The sequence below is a fragment of the Dendropsophus ebraccatus genome, chromosome 10 (genome assembly GCF_027789765.1).
Source record: "Dendropsophus ebraccatus isolate aDenEbr1 chromosome 10, aDenEbr1.pat, whole genome shotgun sequence".
Taxonomy (NCBI): domain Eukaryota; kingdom Metazoa; phylum Chordata; class Amphibia; order Anura; family Hylidae; genus Dendropsophus; species Dendropsophus ebraccatus.
In genome coordinates this window covers 96,759,187-96,780,184 of record NC_091463.1, presented here as the reverse complement: position 1 = coordinate 96,780,184, position 20,998 = coordinate 96,759,187, and the positions used below count along the sequence as shown (strand labels likewise).

General features: G+C 46.7%; 1 protein-coding gene across 1 annotated transcript; it reads left to right on the top strand.

The window, feature by feature from the left end:
- Positions 1-267: 267 nt before the first annotated feature.
- CHMP1B (charged multivesicular body protein 1B) lies at positions 268-8,743 on the top strand. The gene is made up of 8 exons (XM_069985608.1): positions 268-605; positions 4,054-4,151; positions 4,246-4,392; positions 4,518-4,586; positions 4,702-4,809; positions 4,958-5,001; positions 5,285-5,357; positions 8,432-8,743. Exons 1-8 carry the CDS (start codon positions 590-592, stop codon positions 8,474-8,476), a joined length of 600 nt encoding a protein of 199 aa, XP_069841709.1. The 5' UTR covers positions 268-589; the 3' UTR covers positions 8,477-8,743.
- The last annotated feature ends 12,255 nt before the right edge of the window (positions 8,744-20,998 follow it).

Below are 20,998 nucleotides of genomic sequence, written 5' to 3'. Positions count from 1 at the left end.
GAGCAATCTCCCAGCATCCTCAGCGGCAGCCGATGAGTAATAACTGAGCGGGGATAATGGCAGCTATTATACTAAGTAATGGCTGATAACAGGGAGCAATAGATTGCCTCCTCCTTCCTGTAATCACTTTGTGTCGCAGCTCATCGCTGCCTTCTTTCTTGTTGTCAGTGAATGTTCATTGTTTCTATCTCTGCTCTCCAGGTGTCGCTGTACTACACATCCCAGCATGCCCACACGGCCTCTGGGTTGGGAGATTGTGAATGCTGTTTCCATTCACTGACAGCAAGCGGGACCCGCCCCCTCACTCCTTCAGTGACAGCACGCGCCTCCCCTACGTCACCTGTCCCCGCCCATTCTGACTTCATGGTCATAAGACTGTGACGGTGACAGAAAGATCACTCCTCATCGCCACACCCATCTCACAGACCCCGCCCCCGATACCCAGAGCTGAATCTTACTGGCTGAGAGGCCGCTGACGTCACGTAACAACAGGAAGCGGAGAGCTCCAGCAAACCGGAAGATCCCGGAAGAGTTTACAGCTTGGAAGACGGAACCGGGAGACACCGGTGACTGAAGAGACGGAAGCGACATGTCCAACATGGAGAGTATCCTTCCCGAGCGGTGAGACGTGCGGCGTTATAGCGGTGTACGCAGCTGCCTCCGTCCTTATATCTGCCCCAGTATCTGCCCCCTCTGTCCTTGTATCTGCCCCAGTATCTGCCCCCTCTGTCCTTGTATCTGCCCCAGTATCTGCCCCCTCTGTCCTTGTATCTGCCCCGGTAACTGCCCCCTCTGTCCTTGTATCTGCCCCGGTAACTGCCCCCTCTGTCCTTGTATCTGCCCCGGTAACTGCCCCCTCTGTCCTTGTAACTGTCCCGGTAACTGCCCCCTCTGTCCTTGTATCTGCCCCGGTAACTGCCCCCTCTGTCCTTGTATCTGCCCCGGTAACTGCCCCCTCTGTCCTTGTAACTGTCCCGGTAACTGCCCCCTCTGTCCTTGTAACTGCCCCGGTAACTGCCCCCTCTGTCCCAGTATCTGCCCCCTCTGTCCCAGTATCTGCCCCCTCTGTCCCAGTATCTGCCCCCTCTGTCCCAGTAACTGCCCCCTCTGTCCCAGTATCTGCCCCCTCTGTCCCAGTAACTGCCCCCTCTGTCCCAGTAACTGCCCCCTCTGTCCCAGTAACTGCCCCCTCTGTCCCAGTAACTGCCCCCTCTGTCCCAGTATCTGCCCCCTCTGTCCCAGTAACTGCCCCCTCTGTCCTTGTATCTGCCCCAGTAACTGCCCCCTCTGTCCTTGTATCTGCCCCCTCTGTCCTTGTATCTGCCCCAGTAACTGCCCCCTCTGTCCTTGTATCTGCCCCCTCTGTCCTTGTATCTGCCCCCTCTGTCCCAGTATCTGCCCCCTCTGTCCCAGTATCTGCCCCCTCTGTCCCAGTATCTGCCCCCTCTGTCCCAGTATCTGCCCCCTCTGTCCCAGTATCTGCCCCCTCTGTCCCAGTATCTGCCCCCTCTGTCCCAGTATCTGCCCCCTCTGTCCCAGTATCTGCCCCCTCTGTCCCAGTATCTGCCCCCTCTGTCCCAGTATCTGCCCCCTCTGTCCCAGTATCTGCCCCGCTAACTGCCCCCTCTGTCCTTGTAACTGCCCCAATCTCTGCCCCTTCCCTCCTTGGATCTGCCCCGGTTATTGCCCCTTCCCTCCTTGGATCTGCCCCGGTTATTGCCCCTTCCCTCCTTGGATCTGCCCCGGTTATTGCCCCTTCCCTCCTTGGATCTGCCCCGGTTATTGCCCCTTCCCTCCTTGGATCTGCCCCGGTTATTGCCCCTTCCCTCCTTGGATCTGCCCCGGTCATCTTGTTACTTTGTGTCTTTTGTCGCCCAGTTATCTGTTACATGCCGGTGCATCATTCTGCTGAGGTCACATGACTACTATATACCCGTCCTCCTGATCTCCCTGCCCTTGTAGTGTATTGCAGCACACAGCATCATGTGACAGGGCAGATACCTGCCCCCAGGTGGGTGACATCTGTTCTACCCCGGAGGACCCCCATTGCGTCTTCTGCAGGATCAGAGATGGAGGAGGAGGATCACCGGCACGGGATTAGGGTGATCTGTTCTAAAGTTTCCTCCATGGTTATAAGTAATCTGATTGTCACATGATGGGGGGCGTGGCTGCCAGCTGCCATAGTAACCATCGGCACCCTGCGGTGACGGGGCAGGGGCACCATGTAGTGCTCATTCGTCTGCACCACAGAAACTAATATTAGGATTCATTAAGGGGTTAAAGGGGAAGTCTGCCTGTAGGTAACCCTGTCATGTGACCTGGCACTGCTTGTGTAGCTCTGATATTTACAGGGTAAGGCTGGGTTCACACTACGTATATTTCAGGCAGTATTTGGTCCTCATGGCAACCAAAACCAGGAGTGGATTGAAAACACAGAAAGGATCTGTTCACATAATGTTGTAATTGAGTGGATGGCCGCCATATAACAGTAAATAACGGCCATTATTTCAATATAACAGCCGTTGTTTTAAGATAACAGCAAATATTTGCCATTAAATGACGGCCATCCACTCAATTTCAACATTATGTGAACAGATCCTTTCTGTGTTTTCAATCCACTCCTGGTTTTGGTTGCTATGAGGACCAAATACTGACTGAAATATACTGTTTGTGAACCCAGCCTAACGGTGCTGTAGCGTCATAGCCGTCTGTATCTGTGCCAGGACCGGGTGGAGTGGTAGGTTATACGGTAAGTGATCTGTGAAGAAGGAATCCACAGGGTTACACTGCTCTCCTGTATACAGTATATCACACTCTCCTCTGGTTACACTGTAGCTGCTCTCCTGTATACAGTATATCACACTCCTCTGGTTACACTGTAGCTGCTCTCCTGTATACAGTATATCACACTCTCCTCTGGTTACATTGTAGCTGCTCTCCTGTATACAGTATATCACAATCTCCTCTGGTTACACTGTAGCTGCTCTCCTGTATACAGTATATCACACTCCCTCTGGTTACACTGTAGCTGCTCTCCTGTATACAGTATATCACACTCTCCTCTGGTTACATTGTAGCTGCTCTCCTGTATACAGTATATCACACTCTCCTCGGGTTACATTGTAGCTGCTCTCCTGTATACAGTATATCACACTCCCTCTGGTTACATTGTAGCTGCTCTCCTGTATACAGTATATCACAATCTCCTCTGGTTACACTGTAGCTGCTCTCCTGTATACAGTATATCACAATCTCCTCTGGTTACACTGTAGCTGCTCTCCTGTATACAGTATATCACACTCCTCTGGTTACACTGTAGCTGCTCTCCTGTATGCAGTATATCACACTCTCCTCGGGTTACACTGTAGCTGCTCTCCTGTATACAGTATATCACATCCTCTGGTTACACTGTAGCTGCTCTCCTGTATACAGTATATCACAATCTCCTCTGGTTACAATGTAGCTGCTGTCCTGTATACAGTATATCACACTCTCTCTGGTTACACTGTAGCTGCTCTCCTGTATACAGTATATCACACTCCTCTGGTTACACTGTAGCTGCTGTCCTGTATACAGTATATCACACTCCCTCTGGTTACAATGTAGCTGCTGTCCTGTATACATTGTTTGACACAGTATTGTGGGTTGCGGTCAGGGCACAGGTCGAGGTTCATACTCTTCCTCATGTGAGGTCATGTGATGTAGCCGTCAGTCGGGGTGTGGTTGGCTGCAGGCTCTAGTAGAGCAGGGTTATCCAGTTATTAATAGTGCGGGACACTGTGATCTGGTGTCAGGGATTGTTGTGATTTGGTACGTCATAGACTGGTAACCCTTACACTGCCGGATTGTTTACATCTCCTGATATAGTGTGTGTGTGTTCTGGTGCTGCCGGGGCCCCTGATCTGCTGGGTTATGTAGGATCACATGTTCTTAGTATGATCCATCCCCCAGATTCCCCCCTCAGCAGCTCCAGCTGTCACTGCTTCTCCGGTTGTCACCCGCTGCTCGGCCTGTGACGTCATCTCTAGTTTATTTCCTTAACCGTTCCATTAGAACATTTGTTTAACCTAAAGTTTGCAGCGAAAGAGCTGAACCGAAACGCCAAGAAATGCGAGAAGGAAGAGAAGACGGAGAAGGCCAAAATCAAGAAGGTGAGGAGCGGTATAAGGTAGACCTATCGGAGGAAGGGGCCGCGGCCCTCGTGGTGTATAGCCCACACCTGATGTGTACCGTCTCGCCCTCCAGGCCATACAGAAGGGGAATACAGAGATCGCCAGGATACACGCAGAGAACGCCATCCGACAGAAGAACCAGGGCATCAACTTCCTGCGGATGAGCGCCCGGGTGGATGCGGTGGCGGCGCGGGTACAGACAGCCGTCACAATGGGCAAGGTTGGTAGCAGTTCATGGAGGGTTAATAGGTCACTGCTCAGAATATATATAGGATTTCTCCGATAATCTCCTGAACTAATATTGATGCCGTTTCGGGTTTTCACCTCCTCCCGTTTATATTTCAGGTGACAAAGTCGATGGCGGGCGTGGTGAAGTCCATGGACGCCACATTGAAGAGCATGAACCTGGAGAAGGTGAGCGTTTTGTGTGTGTGTTGGGGGAGGAAGGGGGGGGGGTGGGGTAGGTGCTGTATACAGGGTGACAGCCCACCTCCTCCTTCCGGGTCACTGAGCGCATTCTCCTTCGCAGATCTCCGCTCTCATGGATAAATTTGAGCACCAGTTTGAGACGCTGGATGTCCAGACGCAGCAGATGGAAGACACCATGAGCAACACCACGACGCTGACCACACCGCAGGTACCTATATACCCCAACCAATCAGAAGCCATTGCCGCCCTATAGAACGTACCTGCTTGAAATCCTGGATCACTCTGCGATTCCGAGACATGTGATCAATGTACATTATAACGTGCAGCTGTTCTGATTCTGTTTTTTCCTTTTGCAGAATCAAGTAGACAATCTGTTACTAGAGATGGCGGATGAAGCCGGGTGAGTGACCATCACAGCTGTTATATCGCTCCAGAGATCTGATATCAGGGATGGGGAACAGTCTGCCCTCCAGCTGCTGCAAAACTATAATTCCCATTAGCCAAAGGCTGTCCAGGCATGATGGGAATTGTAGTACTGCAACAGCTGGAGGGCCGAAGCTTCTCCACCCCATCCTTACATCATATGTGTTCTATGTCTGCTCATCCTTTCTCTCACCTCCTTAGTTGTTCTGGCAGATTACCGCAACTTCTTGCTCAGTGTTTGTATCTTGATTCTTTTCCAGCCTTGACTTGAACATGGAGCTTCCTCAAGGGCAGACCGGATCTGTGGGAACCAGCGTCGCCTCTACAGAACAGGTAAAGTGTATACAAGGATCAGCATCAGTAATGTATGTACACAGTGACCCCATCGGCAGAATAGTGAGTGCAGCTCTGAAGTACAATACAGGATGTAACTCAGGATCAGTAATGTAATGTATGTATAGTCATGGCCAAAAGTTTTGAGAATGACACAAATATTATATTTTCACATGATCTGCTGCCCTCTGGTTTTTCTGTGTGTTTGTCAGATATTTTTATCACATACAATAATATAATTGCAATCATATTATGAGAAACAGAAGCTTATACTGACCGTTAGAATAAGTTACTGCAGCAAGTCAATATCTGGACCAAATCCTGACTGATAGCCGTCCATTCTTGCGCAATCAATGCTTGCATTTTGTCAGAATTTGTTGGTATTTGTTTGTCCACCCGTCTCTTGATCATTGACCACAAGTTCTCAATGGAATTAAGATCTGGGGAGTTTCCAGGCCATGGACCCAAAATCTCTTATGTTTTGTTCCCTGAGCCATTTAGTTATCACCTTTGCTTTATGGCGAGGAGCTCCATCATGCTGGAAAAGGCATTGTTGGTGGCCAAACTGCTCTTGGGCGGCTGGGAGAAGTTGCTCTCGGAGGACATTCTGGTACCATTCTTTATTCATGGCTGTGTTTTTAGGCAACACTGTGAGAGAGCCGATTCCCTTGGCTGAGAAGCAACCCCACACATGAATGGTTTCAGGATGCCGGTTACAGGTGGCATGAGACAAGACTGGTGGTAGCGCTCACCTCGTCTTCTCCCAATAAGCTGTTTTACAGATGTCCCAAACAATCGGAAAGGGGATTCAGCAGAGAAAATGACTTTCCCCCAGTCCTCAGCAGTCCACTCCCTGTGTTTTTTCTGGAGAGAAGTGGCTTCTTTGCTGCCCTCCTTGAGACCAGGCCTTGCTCCAAGAGTCTCCGCCTCACAGTGCACAGTGCAGATACACTCACACCTGCCTGCTGCCATTCCCGAGCAAGCTCTGCACTGCTGGTAGCCCAAACCCGCAGCTGAAACACTTTGCTTGCTGGTCTTTCTTGGGCGCCCTGGAGCCTTTTTGGCAACAATGGAACCTCTCTCCTTGAAGTTCTTGATGATGCGATAGATTGTTGACTGAGGTGCAATCTTTCTAGCTGCGTTACTCTTCCCTGTTAGGCCATTTTTGTGCAGTGCAATGATGACTGCACGTGTTTCTTTAGAGATAACCATGGTTAACAGAAGAGAAACAATGATGCCAAGCACCAGCCTGCTTTTAAAGTGTCCAGTGGTTTCATTTTTATGGTACTTTTACACGGAGCGATAATTCGCCCGATCGCACGATTAACGATTTTGAATGAACAATGTTTTTTTTATAACGATCAGCGTTTAGACGGAACGATACATCGTACGGAAAATTCGCTATGCGATCATTTTGCGATCGTTTAAGCCTATCTCACACATAGGTGAAATCGCTGGAAGACTGTTTACACTGAACGATTTGCAAATTTTTTGCGAATGATCAACGATGATTTGAGAACATGTTAAAAAAACGCTCACGGACAAATATAGGATCCGTAATCCCAGTATTGAGTATGGTCCTGCGGTAACTCTCATACAGAATTCACCGACTACTTAAACCACAGTAGACCTAATAAAACTTAACCTTTAATATACATCTTAAAAAGGGGTACCTATAAGTAGAACCCATCCATCACAAAATATTAACTCAAACAAAAAAAAAGTTACCAAACCAATACAATACCTGGGCAACAAAATAACGGTAGTAAAAGGTAGGGGGCAGGGGGGTAGTGCACACTGCTCTCAAGATGTCGATGTCTCTCCCTGCCTTTTGGGAAACCCACCTCCTTAGCAGGGTGGCCCCAACCACGATGACTGTCCCTTACCTAGTATACGTGCCCAGGAAAAAACAACAAACCAGTGAGATATATACAGTGTAGGTGCTTAACCAAGAATATATACACATACTAATGCAGCAAGAACGTATTAGATATGTGTATATATTCTTGGTTAAGCACCTACACTGTATATATCTCACTGGTTTGTTGTTTTTTCCTGGGCACGTATACTAGTTAAGGGACTGTCATCGTGGTTGGGGCCACCCTGCTAAGGAGGTGGGTTCCCCAAAAGGCAGGGAGAGACATCGACATCTTGAGAGCAGTGTGCACTACCCCCCTGCCCCCTACCTTTTACTACCGTTATTTTGTTGCCCAGGTATTGTATTGGTTTGGTAACTTTTTTTTTTTGTTTGAGTTAATATTTTGTGATGGATGGGTTCTACTTGTAGGTACCCCTTTTTAAGATGTATATTAAAGGTTAAGTTTTATTAGTTTGAGAACATGTTGAAAGATCAAAATGAACGATTTCTCTCTCGTCGTTTGATCGTTCGCTGCGTTTACACGTACGATTATCGTTCGAATTCGACCGTTATCCTGCAAAAACGAACAATCAATCGTTCCGTGTAAAAGGACCATTACTTAATCATGAAAGATTGATCTCCAGCCCTGTCCTCATCAACACCCACACCTGTGTTAATGGAGCAATCACTGAAACGATGTTAGCTGCTCCTTTTAAGGCCGGGCTGCAATGATGTTGAAATGTGTTTTGGGGGATAAAGTTCATTTTCAAGGCAAATATTGACTTTGCAAGTAATTGCTGTTAAGCTGATCACTCTGTATAACATTCTGGAGTATATGCAGATTGCCATTTTAAAAACTGAAGCAGTAGACTTTGTAAAAATTTATATTTGTATCATTCTCAAAACTTTTGGCCATGACCTTACACAGTGACCCCACCAGCAGAATAATGAGCGCAGCTCTGGGGTATAATACAGGATTTAATACAGAATCAGTAATGTAATGTATGTACACAGTGACCTCACCAGCAGAATAGTGAGTGCAGCTCTGAAGTATAATACAGGATGTAACTCAGGATCAGTAATGTAATGTATGTACACAGTGACCTCACCAGCAGAATAGTCAGTGCAGCTCTGGATGTAATTTGATATTGGCTGTTTAAGGAGCTTATTTGTATATGATTTGCTTTGTTATAATATAATGTTCTGTGTCTTGCAGGATGAGCTGTCGCAGAGACTCGCACGTCTTCGTGATCAGGTGTAGGAGCTGTGGCCTCCCTCCGTGTGTTTGCTCCATCCTCTTGTATATATGTTACATACCTGGATGCATCTTCTGCTTAAATCTCCATCCAAGATGCTTTTTCTCTGGTCGCCTACTGGATCCCATCACATGATACACAGGACTTTGCTGCTCACAGACAGCAGAGGGCAGCGTTCATCGTTGGCTGAACCTTCTCCCCCATCTAAGTCATTTAACTAATAATATTTTAAATGTCACTCAATTTGATTAAAAACTGTATCTAAGCCTCTACCCCCCCTGGTTATGTGGAAAATGTATGTGCCTGAACACTAAGGAACACAACTGTGACTATAGCGGAGACTGACAGGGCCGCACTGTGATGTCGCTTGTAGTGGTGTTATCCGTCATGGCCGCTCTGGTGAGTGTGGTTTGTGAGAGGTTGGAGGCTCGAATTGAATTGTTCCTTATAATCACTTTGTACTGGTTGATTCTGGTCTGTTTCTGTTTTCTTCCTTGGTCACTGCTCCTGAGTAGTCGGCCCGGTACTGAGTGATTGCCTGATCATTTACTGCTGTTCCATGTGTGACTGATCAGCTTTGGCTCTGCTGTGCCGGTTGTGACCGTGTGACTGATCTGCTCCGGCTCTGCTGTGCGGGTTGTGACCGTGTGACTGATCTGCTCTGGCTTGGCTGTGTGGGTTGTGACTGATCTGCTCCGGCTCTGCTGTGCGGGTTGTGACCGTGTGACTGATCTGCTCCGGCTTGGCTGTGCGGGTTGTGACTGATCTGCTCTGGCTCGGCTGTGCGGGTTGTGACTGGTCTGCTCTGTCTCGGCTGTGTGGGTTGTGACTGATCTGCTCTGTCTCGGCTGTGTGGGTTGTGACTGATCTGCTCCGGCTCGGCTGTGCGGGTTGTGACTGATCTGCTCCGGCTCGGCTGTGTGGGTTGTGACCATGTGACTTGCTCATCTCTGTCCATTGGTGTCTGGCTCCTGTTGGTGCAGCCTCCTCATGTCGGCTTCTTCTCCGCCATCTATGGGCCGGGTGCTGCTGCTGCCTCCATATTTATTTGCGTCACATCATCCAGTTCACCGTCTGGAGCCCCCGCTCTTGTTGTTGGCCGCTTTTAATAAACTGTTTTCTTTACGTGTGATTTTTCTTTGCTGTCATCAGATCTTGCTGGTTCTAGACTCTGTCCCTTCCGTCACTTTATTACAGCCGCTATCTAGTAGCTGGTTGGATTTCTCCATTGACCTTTAGAACCTCAGCATTTCATTGTTGCTCAGATTATACAATTATTATACGTTCTGCAGGGATATCAGCCTGACTTGTACACAACATCCCCATCTACCTTCTCCCACCATTACACTGCTGCATCCAGCCTGACCTGTTCACACATTGCAAGAGGGCTCATAGCTTCCTGCCTGTGCCAAATCCTGACCCTCATCAGCATGGCACCAACGAGACCCATCTGACCGGCCATGTTTCCCCACAGAGATCTGGATCCATCTGACCGGCCATGTTTCCCCACAGAGATCTGGATCCATCTGACCGGCCATGTTTCCCCATAGAGATCTGGATCCATCTGACTGGCCATGTTTCTCCACAGAGATCTGGATCCATCTGACCGGCCATGTTTCTCCACAGAGATCTGGATCCATCTGACCGGCCATGTTTCCCCACAGAGATCTGGATCCATCTGACCGGCCATGTTTCTCCACAGAGATCTGGATCCATCTGACCGGCCATGTTTCCCCACAGAGATCTGGATCCATCTGACCGGCCATGTTTCCCCACAGAGATCTGGATCCATCTGACCGGCCATGTTTCTCCACTAAAATTCTGTCCCCAGTTAGTCTATCACTGATAACCAGGCCTCTCCCCATGTGGATCCATGGATGTGGTTATATCCCAGTATACTGATCACTGAATTATATGCTCTCTGACAAATGAAAAAAAGAAAAACATTGTAAATGACGATGCTCAATGCCAGTCTGCTGCTGCAAAAGACGAGGAGTTTGCTTTGGGACAGGCATGGCTTTTAGAGGAGGTTTTATTTCACCCTCTATAAATCTCCGGTGCGGCCATATCTTAAAAAATACAAGTCCAGTTTTGGCAACATTTCAAATAAGGATTATACGAGAGTGCGAGAAATTACAAATAGAAGATCTAAGGAGAAGTATAGGAATGACCCTTGTACGGACCAATATGATGCGTTTTTCTACAGACATCGCATAGGAAGCAACCAGACACCTAGGGAGAGATTTATCAATCATGGTGTAAAGTGAAACTGGCTCAGTTTCCCCTAGTGACCAATCAGATTCCATGTTTCATTTTCCAAAGAGCCTGTGAGGAATGAAAGGTGGAATCTGATTGGTTGCTAGGGGAAACTGAGCCATTTTCACTTTACATCATGTTTGATAAATCTCCCCCCTAGAGCCCATGGTATAGGGACTGGCTCTAAGTCACTGTCCTGTATCCAACTCTTCTTCATTATATAGTAGATCACCATTCTTGTGATCAGTGGGGGTCCCAGCAGTAGGACCCCAGCAATCATATATCACCTTTCCTGTAGATAGGTGATGCTCTCTGACCAACTCCTTCAGTAAGCCGCAGGTGTGTAACATATACATATATATATATATATATATATATATATATATATATATTTAAAATTATTATTATTATTATAGACTTAGATGCGGCTTTTTGTGTTTGTTACACTGCTGCCATCTAGTGGCCTAACCTGGGAATGCTGCAGCCATGATTTCAGGGGCCTTATGTCCCCACAAGAGCAATAATTATTCCTTTATAAAGCACCAAGTTATTCGGCATGGCTGTACAGTCTCTTTTCCTATTCTATCATGGATATGAGTCTAACATGACCTCAGGATGTTGGGCCTGCTGGCTAGGAGTTACTGTAGTGCCACATGCTGGGATATATATATTAGGACTTTGTAGGTTAGTGGATGGAGGAAATGCCAGATCCATTTTTGAAAGATTCCGTATCGGATACTGAGATGACAGGATGTTACAGACAGCTGGCAGTGACTTGGGTTCTGTAGTAGCATAGAGGTGATGTCATAGGGATAGGTATATAGGTGGTGGTCATCAGCTAGAGATGATACTGAATGTGGAGTCTGCTGCTATCCGGTAAGGGCTGTGTAGACAAAATAGCAGAGGATCAAGGGCCGAAGGGAACCGAGAGAGTATATATGAGGCAGGGAGGGGTAAGCAGACAGCTCCGGCAGCCGGGGCACCAATAATAGATAATACCGATGATAATAGATAATACCGATGATAGAGACACAGAAGAACTGGACAAAGCAATGTGACCAATCTCTGGGGTTACATTAACACCAGTGCAGACCCTGTATATTCCAGACCTGAGCCCAGCAGATTTACCTGAGCTTAAAGGGGTTGTTCACCATTTTTTTTTCTTTCAAACCAACTGGTGCCAGAAAGTGGCAGAGATTTGTAATTTACACAATTTTGACACTAGGGTAGATAATGGGGTGAGAGGAGGCTTCTAGATGTATCCTGGGAAAGCTGGGTGTCCCCTGTGTGTGCAGAGGATGCTCCCAGTTGTGCCCCAGCCCTCCAGTCACCAGAACATGATGAGTTTCCAGCCCCCGTCATCCTCAGGTGACCCCCTTGTTGTTCTCCATTGCCCCCCTCCTTCCCTCCTCCGGATACATCAGACTTATTGCAGCAATCAGAGTAATTGTATAAATGAAGGTCGGATCCAAGAGTCGGATGGAGGAATGTAAATAAGGTAGAAGCCGTCTCTGATCTCACGCCAGGTGAATGACTCCTCTCCCCGCACTGGAAAATCTCTGCTTTTAATTTCCATAATTTGGATGTGACGAGTTCTGGAAACCTCCGGCCAGTTATAGAGAATCCGACTCCATTCACTGACAGGTAACAGAAGATGAGATAGGGGGAGCTGTTTGCAGGATTGTGCTGCCTGTGACATCATCAGTCCAGGTCTATTACATCACGCGGCTTCCTCAATGATTTATTGGGTTTCCAATTCTCCGTTGACCTCGGTGATGAAACCCACAAAGGATCTTGATGACAAACTATGGAGCCCAACACTTACAGAAATAACAGGATCTGTCAACAGCAAACACCAGGATCCAGTTATTAAACAATGTAAACTCTGACCTGGAGGGGAGAAGCGGGAACAGGGGACCCCTCTGACTATTTTGTCACCATGGGGGTTGCGTGGATTTGTTTTTATCTCCATTACTGGTTATAGGAGCTGTTGACGGATCCTGGTTATTTTTGTTGAAGTGAACAAAGTGCAGTGTATACATGGAGCCTCTGAGATAACGGTGCAGTGTATACATGGGGCCCCGGAGACCACAGTGCAGTGTATACATGGGGCCCCGAAGACCACAGTGCAGTGTATACATGGAGCCTCTGAGATAACGGTGCAGTGTATACATGGGGCCCCGGAGACCACAGTGCAGTGTATACATCGGGCCCCTAGGATTGTCGATTGTCTTGCAGCGTGTGGCTGGATGACATTTCAGCATCTGGTGAAGTCATTTTGTTGGGGTCTCAGTCACTGACCCCCCTGTGTCGCTGTAATTGAATTCCCCGTGTCAGGCTGCAGACAACATGGTGGGGGGGCTATAAATTCACATTATTTACCTGAAAATCAATTAACACTGAGTCCAGTCCTCCGGGGGATAAGTGACAGCAGCAAATGTGCCGCACAAGACCCCCCTCCCCACCATGACCTGACGCCCCCAGGACAGGAAAGTGGACGCCAGGCCCGAACCTGAGACAATCAGATGGTAAATCATAGGAGGAGGATGATGAGGAGAATGGATGGTGATGAGGTTGAGGAGAATGGGTGATGATTAGGATGAGGAGGATGTGTGACACGAGTGTCTCCATAACACGTCACATAAATATAACTTGTTATTAAATGTTACATCCTGTATTATACTCCAGAGCTGCACTCACTATTCTGCTGGTGGAATCACTGTGTACACATATTTCTGTAACTTTTTTACATATAGGCTGCGTTCACACTACGTATATTTCAGTCAGTATTGCAACCAAAACCAGGAGTGGATTAAAAACAAAGAAAGGATCTGTTCACACAATGGTGAAATTGAGTGGATGGCCGCCATATAACAGTAAATAACGGCCATTATTTCAATATAACAGCCGTTGTTCTAAAATAACAGCAAATATTTGCCATTAAATGGCGGCAGATAATTCCATCAAGTGGTGCAAGCTGGATCCTAAAAATTGTTAGATCCAGATGAATCATGTGACATTATGGCCCCTGTCACACATGCAGATTTCTTGGGCCCCATACACACATCTGTAGGTGTTTCGGATCTGTTTTGGGGCCATGTTCCATGACACAAACAATAAAGCCATCGCACGGTCCATGTCACCTAAATGACAGTGGGTGTTTTGTAATCCTGTCCGTTGTTGCGGGTCCGTACATGGCAGGGTTACTGATGTGTGAATGGGACCCAAGGATACAGGATCCTGTATATGTGATTGCATCAATCTGCAGCAGATCCTGTATGTGTGATTGCATCAGTCTGCAGCAGATCCTGTATGTGTGATTGCATCAATCTGCAGCAGATACTGTATAAGTGATTGCATCAATCTGCAGCAGATCCTGTAGGTGTGATTGCATCAGTCTGCAGCAGATCCTGTATGTGTGATTGCATCAATCTGCAGCAGATCCTGGATGTGTGATTGCATCAATCTGCAGCAGATCCTGTAGGTGTGACTGCATCAATCTGCAGCAGATCCTGTATATGTGATTGCATCAATCTGCAGCAGATCCTGTAGGTGTGACTACATCAATCTGCAGCAGATCCTGTAGGTGTGACTGCATCAATCTGCAGCAGATCCTGTATATGTGATTGCATCAATCTGCAGCAGATCCTGTAGGTGTGACTACATCAATCTGCAGCAGATCCTGTAGGTGTGACTGCATCAATCTGCAGCAGATCCTGTATATGTGATTGCATCAATCTGCAGCAGATCCTGTAGGTGTGATTGCATCAATCTGCAGCAGATCCTGTAGGTGTGACTGCATCAATCTGCAGCAGATCCTGTATATGTGATTGCATCAATCTGCAGCAGATCCTGTAGGTGTGATTGCATCAATCTGCAGCAGATCCTGTATATGTGATTGCATCAATCTGCAGCAGATCCTGGATGTGTGATTGCATCAATCTGCAGCAGATCCTGTAGGTGTGACTGCATCAATCTGCAGCAGATCCTGTATATGTGATTGCATCAATCTGCAGCAGATCCTGTAGGTGTGATTGCATCAATCTGCAGCAGATCCTGTAGGTGTGACTGCATCAATCTGCAGCAGATCCTGTAGGTGTGACTGCATCAATCTGCAGCAGATCCTGTATATGTGATTGCATCAATCTGCAGCAGATCCTGTATATGTGATTGCATCAATCTGCAGCAGATCCTGTATATGTGATTGCATCAATCTGAAGCAGATCCTGGATGTGTTTTTTTTTTTTTTTTTCATTTAATCATTTTATTATTTTTTCCATACAAAATTTACGAGAAAAACATATAAAATACCAACATTAGACATCAGGATACCAATAACAATATAATCTCTTACAGTAATGACATAATACTGTTTACCCGATCTGTTTCATTCATTGAGAGAACTTAACACACCTATTCATAATCAAGAAGAGAGATCTACTTTTCTCCATTGATTTTAACTTAATTTATCAGAGAACCTGCCAAACCGGCGCCAAAAACAACAACTCACTCAAAACTTATTTAACCTACTTGCACCCCTCTCCTCCACCATCCTTCCCCAGTATAAAAGAGTTTCAATTATGATTCCATGACATCCAGCCCGTGCTCCAGACAGCAGAGCAACACCCCAACCACACCGTTTTATGGGCATTGTTACCATTATCTCCAGCTTTTTTCCAATCAAAAGTAAACAGAACCAGCTCATCCATGCTACGAATTTTCCAAGTGGTCCTCCATGATCCTTCTGCTCCCAACCTGGGAACGTTCAGACCAGCCAGCTCCACTTTCTTAATTCCACATTCATACTAGTGCCAGTGACCCCATTCTCATGAAGCCACTTACCCCTCTCCCAATCCCTCCAGTGACCTCCCCAACCATTTATCATGATCAGTTAGACCCACCGAAGGGATCAGGATATTTTTTGACATACATCTCTGGTTCTAAGTAAATAAATAAATGAATAACTAAAGTATCCATGGAGAAATCACATAAATAAAAGTAAACACAAATAATAATAATACACATACAAATGATTACTTTCTTTCTTATTGTCACAGTATAAATGGGGCGCCACTCCACCATCCTTTAACTTTCTGGATGCCACGAAATCCCCTCCCCTCTTATCTACAATAGAGAAAGGAAAGAACAATATACCATATCATTACTGATTACTAGTTTAGCACCGGGGAGGCAGGTCCCCCATTCCCCACTTGACTCCGATCATGCACATTACTATCTAAACTTTATTGAACAAAACAAGAAACAGATCAGTACAGACTCATCCCTCTGCCAATGTTGTATTCTAGAATCTAGTGTGACCCCCCCCCCCCCCCCCCCGTCGGTGGCGAGGGAAAAAAAAAAAAAAAAAAGGATTTACCCGTCATCACAAGGTATTAACTACTGCATCACCCAATAATTTTACCATAGCTGCACATGCTCCTTCAACTTTGCATACCATTTTTTGTTTTTATTATGCCACAATTCGTATCTCAGTATAGTACTTCCTAACTCTTTCCACTCTTTATTGGTTGGTGCTTTTGTTGAGACCCAATTCCTTACTATCACCAGTCTGGCTGCAAGAAATAATTTATACAGAACACCTTTTTTAACCCTAGGGAGCTGTTTTTCTTCCAATACCCCCAATATTGCACATAAAAACTTGTTACCAATATTAATTTCATAAATATTTATCATATTATCAAAAACATCATCCCAAAATTTAATTAGCTCTTGACATGTCCACCAGTGATGCTCTAAATCAACATTTTCACTTCCACACCTTATACACCCTACTACCCTATTCTTAGTCCATTTTTTAATATCCCCGCCTGAATAGTACAATCTATGTGTATAAAAAAATTGTGTAATTTTATGCTTTTTATTTGTGATATTGTCACATGCATTAACATATACTTCTTCCCAAAATTCATTTTGTCTTGGTCCTATTATTTTTTCCCATTTTTTCTGTGAAATCATAGTGATATTATTACTTCTTACTTCCCCTAATAATTTAAATATTTTTGCTATTTTCCCTTTCGTGCTCCCATCCGTCCCAGTTATATACAAAATAACCCTTGAGCTAACTGTGTCCCAATTCACTCCTTCATTAATTGACCTAATCACACTTCTCATCTGATAATACCTTAGCTTACATATTGTAGTATTTGCACGTTCACACAATTCCTCATAAGATCTCATTATTTCACCTCTAAAAAAATGTTTAACATAATGCAACCCCTTTGTTGTCCAATACTCTGGATCTGGTATCTCCTCCAGAGCCGGGTATTGGCTATTACCAAACATAGGTGTAAAATCCAGTGCTCCACTAATTTCTTCACTTTTCCTCAAATGCAACCACACATTCACTAGCAACTTATTTACTGTATTCCTTGGGTATTTAACATTAACCATCGTTTCCAGCAACTCAAATATAGATTGTACCTTGAGCCTCTGTTCATTTACCCATCGTACCATAAAGTCAACCTCCCTCCATTTTACCATCCGAGAAAGGACTGCAGCCACATAGTACCTAAAGAAATCGGGTATAGCAAGCCCCCCTTTTTCTTCTGTCAATGTTAAATATTTTAACTTTAAGCGCACACGCTTCCTGTTCCAGAACAATTCATTAAGCAAAGACTCAATCCTTCTAAACACTCCTTTATTGAGCCAAATTGGTGCGCTGGCCAAAACATAATTCAACTGAGGGAGCCATATCATTTTAATGAGTGCTATCTTGTCGGCCCTCGTCAATGGGAGGTTGTTCCATATTTGGGCTTGTTGTTTCATTCTCACTATCTTAGGTGTAATATTTAATTCCTCAAATCTTCCTAGTTCTGCCGCGATCTTTATTCCTAGATATTTGAAGGACCCCTGTGGCTCTAATACTTGAAGTTCTAATTGAGGGTCTACTTCCATTCCTGAGTCCAGTGGCAATAATACAGATTTTCTCCAGTTAATTTTTAACCCCGAGTATAAACCAAATCTTGTTAACTCTCCCATTACCTCCACTAGACCCTTCTGTGTGTTCCCCAGGAAGACCAACAGATCATCGGCATACAGTGCAATTTTGTCCTCTCTCCCCATCGCCCCAAACCCTGCAATCTCCACATTATTTTTTACACTCTTTGCTAAGGGCTCGATCGCTAGGGCAAAGAGCAAGGGGGAGAGAGGACACCCCTGTCTTGTCCCTCTTCCAAGTTCAAAATACTCAGACACCTCTCCATTCACTAAAATTCTTGCCTTCGGATTACGATATATTATCCCCATCCACCCCAGGAACACTTCACCAAAACCAAAGGTTCTCAACGTTCTCCACAGGAAGGGCCACTCCACACTGTCAAAAGCTTTTGCAGCATCCAGTAACGTATGGAGATTGCATCAATCTGCAGCAGATCCTGTAGGTGTGATTGCATCAATCTGCAGCAGATCCTGTAGGTGTGACTGCATCAATCTGCAGCAGATCCTGTATATGTGATTGCATCAATCTGCAGCAGATCCTGTAGGTGTGACTGCATCAATCTGCAGCAGATCCTGTATATGTGATTGCATCAATCTGCAGCAGATCCTGGATGTGTGATTGCATCAATCTGCAGCAGATCCTGTAGGTGTGACTGCATCAATCTGCAGCAGATCCTGTATATGTGATTGCATCAATCTGCAGCAGATCCTGTAGGTGTGATTGCATCAATCTGCAGCAGATCCTGTAGGTGTGACTGCATCAATCTGCAGCAGATCCTGTAGGTGTGACTGCATCAATCTGCAGCAGATCCTGTATATGTGATTGCATCAATCTGCAGCAGATCCTGTATATGTGATTGCATCAATCTGCAGCAGATCCTGTATATGTGATTGCATCAATCTGCAGCAGATCCTGGATGTGTGATTGCATCAATCTGCAGCAGATCCTGTATATGTGATTGCATCAATCTGAAGCAGATCCTGGATGTGTGATTGCATCAATCTGCAGCAGATCCTGTATAAGTGATTGCATCAATCTGCAGCAGATCCTGTAGGTGTGAATGCATCCTTGAATTAATAAGTATAGAAATGTCTGTAAAATATTCCTAGACTGAAGCACAAGTGTCTCATTTGGCTGTCCAAAAAGTTGGGAGGTATGCCCCATGAGCCTCAGCGCCTCCTCTCTACAGTGTAATATCTCCTACAAGTTAATAAACCATCTTGGCCATAGACGCCGTATGTTCTGTGAGCAGCAGGTGGCGCTATCAGCACATTACATTAGTCTGTGACTACTATTTGCTATGTGATGATGTATGAAGCTATAACAATAATCATGATAATGTTGGGGGCTGCTCACAGACCTGTTGCCAAGCGGCAAATCCATAGCAACGCTGTTGTCATCACAGCTTACATTTATCGGGTCAGAGTTCAAAGCTGTCTGTTGCCCATAGCAAAGTGAAAGCTGCGCTGTGATTGGTTGCTATAGTTTTGATACCATACATGAGGCCTACTGTTGGGGGGGGGGGGTTATTATATTCCCGCACACGTGAGCTGTAATAAAATGAGAATAAAGGTTTAAAATAGATAACTCTGTCGCCCATCGTCTACTAAAATCACCGCTGTGTCACCAGATTAGCAGGTGACGGGCGCCACTTATACGTCATGATATTATTTGGCGCAGGATTATTATATCGCCTTACAATACATATTCATGTCACATATTGGGGTGGGGGAGGGGCAGGTATGGCTGCCCCCCGGCAGGTCCCATAGAGTCCTCTGTATGATCTGCAGCCAAAACCACTAGAAAGTGGTGCGTTGTGGCGGTGTTTGGCGCTGCGGCAGTAATTGGCCACATGATGATATAATTGACTGGGGCTGGAGCGGATTTTTCTCTACTTTTGGCTTTTCCGGAATCTTTTTGACACCGTCTGATCCCAATTTCCCTGAGTGACACATTGGACATAAGTTAAAACAACTGTTATGGTTTAGTGCAGAGATTTCCATGTGATTGAGACGTCGGCCGCAGCCCCCGGCCCTCTCCCCTCCGCCATACTGTGGGGGGCCGACTGCTGTAACCAGCCGCTAACAGGGATGTGTATGGAAGAGTGGGACTGTATGGGGGTGTCTGTAGAGGAGGGGGTCACAGAGGAGCGGGGTGTCTATAGAGGAGGGGGTGTCTATAGAGGAGCGGGGTGTCTATAGAGGAGCGGGGTGTCTATAGAGGAGGGGGTCACAGAGGAGCGGGGTGTCTATAGAGGAGCGGGGTGTCTATAGAGGAGGGGTGTCTATAGAGGAGCGGGGTGTCTATAGAGGAGGGGGTCACAGAGGAGCGGGGTGTCTATAGAGGAGGGGGGTGTCTATAGAGGAGCGGGGTGTCTATAGAGGAGCGGTGTGTCTATAGAGGAGGGGGTCACAGAGGAGCGGGGTGTCTATAGAGGAGGGGGTCACAGAGGAGCGGGGTGTCTATAGAGGAGGGGGGTGTCTATAGAGGAGCGGGTTGTCTATAGAGGAGCGGGGTGTCTGTAGAGGAGCGGGGTGTCTGTAGAGGAGGGGGTGTCTATAGAGGAGGGGGTCACAGAGGAGCGGGGTGTCTGTAGAGGAGCGGGGTGTCTGTAGAGGAGGGGGTGTCTATAGAGGAGGGGGTCACAGAGGAGGGGGGTGTCTATAGAGGAGCGGGGTGTCTGTAGAGGAGGGGGTGTCTATAGAGGAGGGGGTCACAGAGGAGCGGGGTGTCTATAGAGGAGGGGGTCACAGAGGAGCGGGGTGTCTATAGAGGAGGGGGGTGTCTATAGAGGAGCGGGGTGTCTGTAGAGGAGGGGGTCACAGAGGAGCGGGGTGTCTATAGAGGAGGGGGGTGTCTATAGAGGAGCGGGGTGTCTATAGAGGAAGGGGTGTCTATAGAGGAGCGGGGTGTCTATAGAGGAGGGGGTCACAGAGGAGCGGGGTGTCTATAGAGGAGGGGGGTGTCTATAGAGGAGCGGGGTGTCTATAGAGGAGGGGGTGTCTATAGAGGAGGGGGGTGTCTATAGAGGAGCGGGGTGTCTATAGAGGAGGGGGGTGTCTATAGAGGAGGGGGGTGTCTATAGAGGAGGGGGGTGTCTATAGAGGAGGGGGTCACAGAGGAGCGGGGTGTCTATAGAGGAGGGGGTGTCTATAGAGGAGGGGGGTGTCTATAGAAGAAGGGGTCAAAGAAGAGCGGGTCATAGAGATGCGGAGTGTGTATAGAGGAGAGGGTATCTGTAGAGAAGGGGGTCATAGAGGAGCGGGGTGTCTAGAGAAGGGGGGTGTCTATAGAGGAGGGGGGTGTCTTTAGA

What these genes read in the sequence shown, in the direction of transcription:
- CHMP1B (XM_069985608.1), top strand. An exon ending in AGAAGGCCAAAATCAAGAAG is followed by an intron (nt 4,152 to 4,245) that starts GTGAGGAGCGGT and finishes CTCGCCCTCCAG; the next exon opens with GCCATACAGAAGGGGAATAC. An exon ending in GAGATGGCGGATGAAGCCGG is followed by an intron (nt 5,002 to 5,284) that starts GTGAGTGACCAT and finishes ATTCTTTTCCAG; the next exon opens with CCTTGACTTGAACATGGAGC.